This window comes from Scyliorhinus torazame, unplaced genomic scaffold (assembly GCF_047496885.1).
Source record: "Scyliorhinus torazame isolate Kashiwa2021f unplaced genomic scaffold, sScyTor2.1 scaffold_1252, whole genome shotgun sequence".
Classification (NCBI taxonomy): Eukaryota; Metazoa; Chordata; class Chondrichthyes; order Carcharhiniformes; family Scyliorhinidae; genus Scyliorhinus; species Scyliorhinus torazame.
The window spans coordinates 50,001-58,557 of record NW_027308979.1 but is presented as its reverse complement, the minus strand read 5'-3'; the positions used below and the strand labels follow the sequence as shown (position 1 = coordinate 58,557).

Here is an 8,557-nt window from a genome sequence, read left to right as displayed (position 1 = left end):
GCTCCGCGCGATCCGTCAGGGACAGCCGGACGGGGGCGAAGCACCCCCCCCCCCCAACACAACAGAGGGCCGCGGCTGCTCGGCCGCGCGGGGGCATCACAATCCGGTCACTCACTCGCCCGCCACAATCCAGTCTCGGGACTTGGGATTAGCGGCATCGAGCTGCCTCTGAAGCCGGAGGGGGGGGGGGGGCGGCGACAGCGCGAGGACGGGGAGGGGGCCCCCAGCGGGAGAGGCGCAATGTGGAGACGACGATCTTGAGGGGGGGGGGGGGGGCGACATTGGATCAGATTATTGATATCTGGAGTATTGTGGACAGGATCCGTCTCCTCGTTTGAGGAAAGGTGTTAAGATCCTGAGGGGGGGTTATTGAGGGGCTGGAGGTGGAGAGGATGTTCCCTCTCGAGGAGAATCTAGAACCCCGGGGTCACTGTTTATAATTAAATCCCTACCTCGAGTCTCACGTAGACCAGCACTGATGGCCAGGTGAAGTCCTCCACCAGACAGAACTTTCAAGTCTTTCCTCAGCATTTGCTCGATGGTCAACCCTGCAGAACAGAACAATTTATACCGATGGGACAGAACTGCCCTCAGTCCCGCTCGACAAGCTCGCGCCTGGGCACCAGTAGATGCCAACAGCGGCTAAGAGGGCATCTCTCCCTCCCTTGCCTCCGCAGCGCCGTCTCCCCCGCGGGGGGCCGAGGGAGCGCCGTCTCCCCCGCGGGGGGGGGCGAGGGAGCGCCGTCTCCCCGCGGGGGGCCGAGGGGAGCGCCGTCTCCCCCGCGGGGGGCCGAGGGAGCGCCGTCTCCCCCGCGGGGGGGCCGAGGGAGCGCCGTCTCCCCCGCGGGGGCCGAGGGAGCGCCGTGTGTCCGCGGGGCCGAGGGAGCGCCGTCTCCCCCGCGGGGGGCCGAGGGAGCGCCGTCTCCCCCGCGGGGGGCCGAGGGAGCGCCGTCTCCCCCGCGGGGGCCGAGGGAGCGCCGTCTCCCCCGCGGGGGGCCGAGGGAGGCGCCGTCTCCCCCGCGGGGGGCCGAGGAGCGCCGTGTGTCCGCGGGGCCTGAGGGAGGCGCCGCACTTTAGGACACTTGCACACAGTCCAACATTCCTTCCCTCCTTGCGCTCTCTAATGCTCCACGTGTGACCCCCCGTTACCGCTAACGTCAAACTTGGCTTTCTGCAGCGAATCGAACACCGCGGCTCTGGGCGGGAGATCGGAGAAAATCGGGATTCCAACGCGGCGACGTACTCCGAGTCCTTCGGCGTGACCTTGGCCGGCTTCGGGAGCCCATGTTGATGCAGTCCAGTAAAATGGTGCCTACAGGAGATGGATGTTGGAGGCCGTCAGGCTTCAGTTCCCGCCCAGCAACTGGGCCCGAAACAAATACGCCCCCAGCGCCCCTCTCCCTCTCCAACTCAATCGTCACCCCAACCCATCCTGGCAGCTTCCCTCCTTCGGTTATCCGACCCCCGCCCCCCCCCCCCCTCCTACCTCAACGTATAAAAAATAAGAACTAGGAGCAGGAGTAGGCCATACTGGCCCCTCGGGCCCGACTCCGCCATTCAATGAGATCATGGCTGATCTTTTGTGGACTCAGCTCCACTTTCCGGCCCGAACACCATAACCCTTAATCCCTTTATTCTTCCAAAAAACTATCTATCTTTATCTTAAAAACATTTAATGAAGGAGCCTCTACTGCTTCACTGGGCAAGGAATTCCATAGATTCACTACCCTTTGGGTGAAGAAGTTCCTCCGAAACTCAGTCCTAAATCTACTTCCCCCTTATTTTGAGGCTATGCCCCCTAGTTCTGATTTCACCCGCCAGTGGAAACAACCTGCCCCCATCTATCCTATCTATTCCCTTCATAATTTTATATTGTTTTTATAAGATCCCCCCTCATCCTTCTGAATTCCAACGAGTACAGTCCCAGTCTACTCAGCCTCTCCTCGTAATCCAACCCTTCAGCTCTGGGATTAACCTAGTGAATCTCCTCTGCACACCCTCCAGTGCCAGTACGTCCTTTCTCGGGTAAGGAGACCAAACTGAACACAATACTCCAGGTGTGGCCTCACTAACACCTTATACAATTGCAGCAGAACCTCCCTAGTCTTAAACTCCATCCCTCTAGCAATGAAGGACAACATTCCATTCGCCTTCTTAATCACCTGCTGCACCTGCAAACCAACTTTTTGCGACTCATGCACCAGCACACCCAGGTCTCTCTGCACAGCAGCATGTTTTAATATTTTATCATTTAGATAATAATCCCTTTTGCTGTTATTCCGACCTCACATTTGTCAACCCCGTGGAACGCTTACTGCGCAGCACGTGGGGAGAGTTGCCTGTCCAGACAGTCGGGCGCCCTTTGGAAGAATCCGCTCGGCCACCAGCGTGGAGCAGGACCCCACCGGCTAGACCGTCACCCGCACAGGCCGGGGGCAACGGGCGCTCCCACAGGGCGGTGGTCAATCACCTCCGTCACCGCCCCTCCAGGGCTGCGTCGTCTCTGGGGTGGGGGGGGGGGGGGGGGCAAGAACAGGAGAAACATCGTCAGGATCCAGCGGAATCGGCAACGTTCGCTTAAATCCTCGCGAGCAAACCAGGCGGCAGTGGGGCAAGTGGGAAAGGACCCCGTCGGGCGCGGTACAGTCGAGGTTCAGTAAATTGGAATCTGGGGTGGAGGGGGTTCTTCGGATGATGGGGTGGGGGGGGGCGCCACGTCTCAGCGAGTACGGAAACGGGACGGTGCCCCCCCAGATGAAGTGGAGTGCTCTTTCCCAGGGCCGGGGCAGGCTCGATGGGCCGAATGGCCTCCTTCTTGCACTGCAAATGATTCTGCGATTCACGAACGACGCCTCGCTGTGCGAGGGAGCAGGAGGGAGGGCGTGACGTTTCTGAGGCAATGGGACGGAGTCTGGGACCTCGAGAACGAAAGACTTAGGGAGGCGGCTGAAGGCACGGCCGCCAAATGGTGGAGTGATGGGGAATCGACGATGGAAGGAGGGGGGTAGATGTTCGAGAGGCCTCCCCACCTCGGTGCCCATTTCTCTCAAATCATCTCCCAGCGAAACAACTCTTTCCCAGTTTCTCACCAACTCAGTCACTCCCGCGCCTCACTCCCGCCCGCCTTTCCCCCTCCCTCCGCCCCCCCCGTCGCCCGTCTGCGCGGCCTACCTGGGCAGACGTGGTGATCGACCAACGTCAGGGTCAGCCGCCCGTCCCGGTGCAGCCCGTGCAGGTCGACGTCGTCTCGGAATACCAGCGGCTCCTCGGGTAGGCCGTTCTCCCGGAGGACGAACGCGGCACTCGCCGCGCAGAGCAAACTCGGAGCGCGGAATGTTCAGGACCGGCACGACGGCCGCCTTCTGCTCCCGCGCGGCCTGCGGGAAGAGGGAAGCAGGGCGCGGTGGCGTTAAGATCGCACATTCCCGAACGCGTTCCGGGGACGGGAGGGGTCGGAGAGGGGCTGGGAGGCAGGTGTTTGGGGAACCCGAGGCGGCTGAACTGGAGGCGGACCCCGACGGCGGCCCACCCTTGGGGTGGCGGAGGTGCTGGAGCTGGCGATGGGGGAGGGGGCCGATGTCGCGGGCGTCGCTCGCTGATTGCCTGCCACAGATTCTTCTCAATCGAAGGGTCAGTGACGCCAACACTAATCTAACGCTCACCATGTCCGCTCTCCCACCTCTGCTCCGAGACCCTCAAATCCCCCCCCCACCCCCAATTAAAAACCTAGCGATCTCGGCCCTTGAAACCATTCGAGGTTTCGGCCACCACTGGGGTATCGAACTCCAAAGATCACCGCCCTTCGAGGAAAATAATTTCTTCCTCAAATCTGCCTTAAATGATCTTTTTGCAGAAACAACTCTTGAATTTTATACTCCAATCCTCGGGAAATAAAAGCCGGGTTCCATTTTTCCCCACCCTATTGCCTTCCGCACCTCTATGCCACGAACAAGGGCCGCGACCCCCAAGTACATCGGTGCTACAGCTTTTCTGCATCCTCTCTCCATTTAAATAATAATCCGCCTTCTCATCCTTCCAAATTTTCCACGTTGAATTTACCGCCCCCTCACTGAACCGGTTAATATCTCTCTGGAACTATTTGTACCGTCCTCACATCCCGCCATCTCTCCCACCTTTGTGTCATCCGCTGATCTGGCCAAGTTACTTCCTCCAAATCTTTGATATCTGTCGGGAAGAGATGAGGGTGCTAGCCCTGATCCCTGTGGCACATCATTGCCTCAAAGCAGAGATGGACACCCCCCCCCCCCGCCCCCCGCCTTAGCGCTGCTCCCCGAGCCCCGTCAGTCAGCCAAACCTCTACCCGCGCCAGAACATTACCTCCAACACCAGGCGAGGTGGCAATTGCTCCGGGAGAGTTTGGGTAAGTCTTCATTCCCAAGCATATTGACAACGCTAAAATGAGACCCTCTCATGATAATTTGCGTGGGAGGTAGCTGGTTGTAAGATTACTATTCTTTGGAGTGCCTACGGATCACACCCACAACCTCACTTGCACAAATATTAATGTGCAAGGCGCTGGTCCTCTGCAGGCAAAAGGCACTTGACCATGCATTCTGCCTTACTTAAGATGTGTGGGTGGGAGGGGACAGTACAGCCCTGGCTGCATTCTCCAGCACAGATCAACCAGCACCCCCGTCTCCTCACGCAGTGTCACTGTGGCTCCTCGGAAATGTGGTATTCTTGCACCTGTCCAGGTGAGTGCAAGAGACAAAACTTCGACAGCCCGTCTCTTTTTCCGGAAATTGAGGTTACAGGGATAGGGAGGGTTATGGGGTTGGAGGAGGTTACAGAGATAGGGAGGGGGTGTAGGGGCTGGAGGGGGTTACAGAGATAGGGAGGGGGTGTAGGGGCTGGAGGAGGTTACAGAGATAGGGAGGGTGTGGAGGGGCTGGAGGGGTTACAGAGATAGGGAGGGGGTGGTAGGGGCTGGAGGAGATAACAGAGATAGGGAAGGGGTGTAGAGGCTGGAGGAGGTTACAGAGATAGGGAGGGGGTGTAGGGGCTGGAGGAGGTTACAGAGATAGGGAGGGGGTGTAGGAGCTGGAGGAGGTTACAGAGATAGGGAGGGGGTGTAGGAGCTGGAGGAGGTTACAGAGATAGGGAGGGGGTGTAGGGGCTGAGGGAGGTTACAGAGATAGGGAGGGGGTGTAGGGGCTGGAGGAGGTTACAGAGATAGGGAGGGAGTGTAGGGCTGGAGAGGTTACAGAGATAGGGAGGGGGTGTAGGGGCTGGAGGAGGTTACAGGGATAGGGAGGGAGTGTAGGGGCTTGAGGAGGTTACAGAGATAGGGAGGGGGTGTAGGGCTGGAGGAGGTTACAGAGATAGGGAGGGGGTGTAGGGGCTGGAGGGGGTTACAGAGATGGGGAGGGGGTGTAGGGGCTGGAGGAGGTTACAGAGATAGGGAGGTGGGATGTAGGGATTTGACCATACAGATGGGAATGTGTGACGGAGTGAGGGAGATGCTCGGACCTTGCTGAGATAGTAAGCGAACACAAGGGCAGAAAACCATGGAATCCAGATCGCAGGCCTCGTTGCCAAGGACAACGTGCAACTCGTGCGTCCCCCCCTGAAAGGCAAAATCACAATCAGGAACAAACTTTTCAAAATCTCGCGCTAGACACAATCGCCCACACAAAATGCCCACCCAGACACACAATATAACTTTATTGTCACAAGTCGGCTTACATTAACACTGCAACTAAGTTACCGTGACAAGCCACATTCCGGCACCTGTTCGGGTACACCGAGGGGGAATTCAGAATGTCCGATTCACCCAGCAAGCACGTCTTTCGGGACTTGTGGGAGGAAACCGGAGCGCCCGGAGGGAAACCCACGCAGACACGGGGAGAACGTGCAGACTCCGCACAGACAGTGACGCTCCGGGATCGAACCCGGGGCCCTGGAGCTGTGCGCGCGCGCAGACAGGCACGCGGCGCAGACAGGCACGCGCGCAGACAGGCACGCGCGCAGACAGCACGCGCGCAGACAGGCACGCGCGCAGACAGGCACGCGCGCAGACAGGCACGCGCGCAGACAGGCACGCGCGCAGACAGGCACGCGCGCAGACAGGCCACGCGCGCAGACAGGCCACGCGCGCAGACAGGCGGCTGTGAATCATTCCGTTACTATTTTCACTGGGCCCCAATTCAACTTCCTCTGGACTGGGAGTCATTACAGGCACCAGCACGCGGCATTTGAACAGGGAGGAGGGGCGAATGGAAAGAATTAAACCGCTGGCCACGGTTTCCCCTCGGCTGTTTCGGAGGCCGAGAGCAGGTGCAGAGATGGAAAACTGCCACCGTGACGGCCAGTCAAATCACATTTCCACGCCCGAGGGACAGGCTTTTGCTCAGACCACGTCTGGAGTACTGCGCACGGGGTCGGTCTCCTTAATTCAGGAAAGGTGTCGGGAGCCGCTCAGTGAAGGTTTACCCAGGCGGACACCAGAAAGGGGCGGGGGTTGTCTTGTGAGCAAAGGTTAAACAGGTTACTGGGTGGCAAGGATGGGTTAGCACCGCTGCCTCACCGCGCCAGGGACCGGGGTTCGATTCCAGCCTGCATGGAGTTCGCACTCTCGGCCCATGTCTGCGTGGGTTTCCTCCGGGTGCTCCCACAGTCCAAAGAATGTGCAGGTTATGTGTTGCCCCTTCAGTGTCCGCCTGGGTAGGGTGCTCTTTCGGAGGGAAGGTGCAGACTCGATGGGCCAAATGGCCTCCTTCGGCACAGTAGGGATTCGAGGGCACTCATCGGAATTTGGGGGAGGTGGTCTCATTGAAACATGGAGCATTCCTAAGGGGGCTTGACAGGGTCAAAAGGAGGGGAGGACGAGGCTACAATCAGAACAGGCAATGATCTTATTGAATGGGGTAGCAGGGTTCGAGGGGCACAACGGCCTTGCTCCTGCCCCTTGTTTGCATGTCTATGTGACGCTCATGCACCCTCCCCTCCCCCCACTGGCTTCCTCTAACCTGCACCTAGGCCCACTTCCCCACCTAACCTTTGGACACAAAGGGACAATTTAGCGCGGCCAATCCACCTAACCTGCACATCTTTGGACTGTGGGAGGAAACCGGAGCACCCGGAGGAAACCCACGCGCACACGGGGAGAAGGTGCAAACCCTACACACGGACGGTCACCCCGAGGTCGGAATCGAACCCGGGTCCCTGGCGCCGCGGGGCAGCGGTGCTAACCACTGTGACTCCCTCAACCCCAAGGGGAAAAGGAAGCTACAAGCACAGCACCCAGAGAGGATGGGTTAATCTAGCAGACGCTGGGTTTTGAAACTTCGGGGCTTTTCGGAGAGAGGGGGGGGGGGGGGGGGTTCAAATTTCCTTGCTGACCAAGCGACAAGGGAAATCTTTGTCTGCTGCTCGGCTGCCCCAGGAGCCCGCCTTCCGAGCTCCTGACACAGAGAATTCACCGCCCACTTACGGCAGCACAGGCCGCCAATTGTTCCCGGGTAGGCCGGTGTACTGACCCTCGGTGCGAGCGATCAGGCCACACAACGTCAATTATTCCCTGCGAAGCAATGGAGAAAGCTGCCTCGAGGAGGACGGGGTGGGGGGGGGGGGGGGGGGGGGGGGGATGATCACGTCGAGACGAATCAAAGTCAGCCCATCTCACCTCTAACGCGCGTTGACTGTCGACACAGCCTGAGGCCTACCTGCCGTGCAAGGATCCTAATCTTCGACTCCTCTCTGATAGCATCTTTCTGTATCGCAAAAAAAAAAAACACACGGCCAGACAGAATCTTCCTCAATTAGCTTCCTCCTGACCCGATTTCAATTCTTCACCAACAAGGGATAGTGACATTCCGATTTGCCGCGGCCTTACAGTATCCTGCGAGTTTATATAAGATCCCCCCCTCATCCTTCTGAACTCCACAACGAGTACAGACCCAGAGTCCTCGACCGTTCCTCACACGACAAGCTCTTCGTTCCAGGGATCGTTCTTGTGAACCTCCTCTGGACCCTTTCCCAGGCCCAGCACACCCTTCCTTGGGTAGGGGGCCCAAAACTGCTCACAATACTCCAAATGGGGTCTGACCAGAGCCTATTACAGCCTCAGAAGTACATCCCTGCTCTTGTATTCTAGCCCTCTCGACATGAACGCGAACATTGCATTTGCCTTCCTAACTGCCGACTGAACCTGCACGTTAACCTTAAGAGAATCGTGAACAAGGACTCCCAAGTCCCTTTGTGCTTCTGATTTCCGAAGCATCTCCCCATTTAGAAAATAGTCTGTGCCTAAATTCCTCCTTCCAAAGTGCATAACCTCATACTTTTCCACATTGTATTCCATCTGCCCCTTCATTGCCCACTCTCCTGGCCTGTCCCAGTCCTTCTGCAGCCCCCTCGAGTTCAACAACTTCACATCCCAAACGCCGTCCCTCATTTTGATTCTGATTTTTTTTTTTTTTTTGCCACCTTAATCATGGTTTTTGGCCAAAATTCATTATTCCGCCTCTTTTCTTCGATTGTTATTTGTTTTTCAACTCATTCAAGGGCCGCGGGCCTCGCTGGCTTGGCTCATTTG

General features: G+C 58.1%; 1 protein-coding gene across 1 annotated transcript in view; it reads right to left on the bottom strand.

Annotated features, from left to right (window-relative positions):
- Positions 1 to 452: 452 nt before the first annotated feature.
- prune (prune exopolyphosphatase) overlaps positions 453 to 8,557 on the bottom strand; it is a gene marked incomplete at its 3' end in the record, with an annotated part of 31,151 nt that continues 23,046 nt past the window's right edge. Inside the window, 11 exon segments of the mRNA XM_072494844.1 lie at positions 453 to 548; positions 1,150 to 1,216; positions 1,219 to 1,278; positions 1,281 to 1,363; positions 2,326 to 2,365; positions 2,367 to 2,420; positions 2,423 to 2,501; positions 3,168 to 3,298; positions 3,300 to 3,377; positions 5,491 to 5,523; positions 5,525 to 5,587. Coding sequence (XP_072350945.1) covers positions 453 to 548; positions 1,150 to 1,216; positions 1,219 to 1,278; positions 1,281 to 1,363; positions 2,326 to 2,365; positions 2,367 to 2,420; positions 2,423 to 2,501; positions 3,168 to 3,298; positions 3,300 to 3,377; positions 5,491 to 5,523; positions 5,525 to 5,587 — 784 coding nt within the window.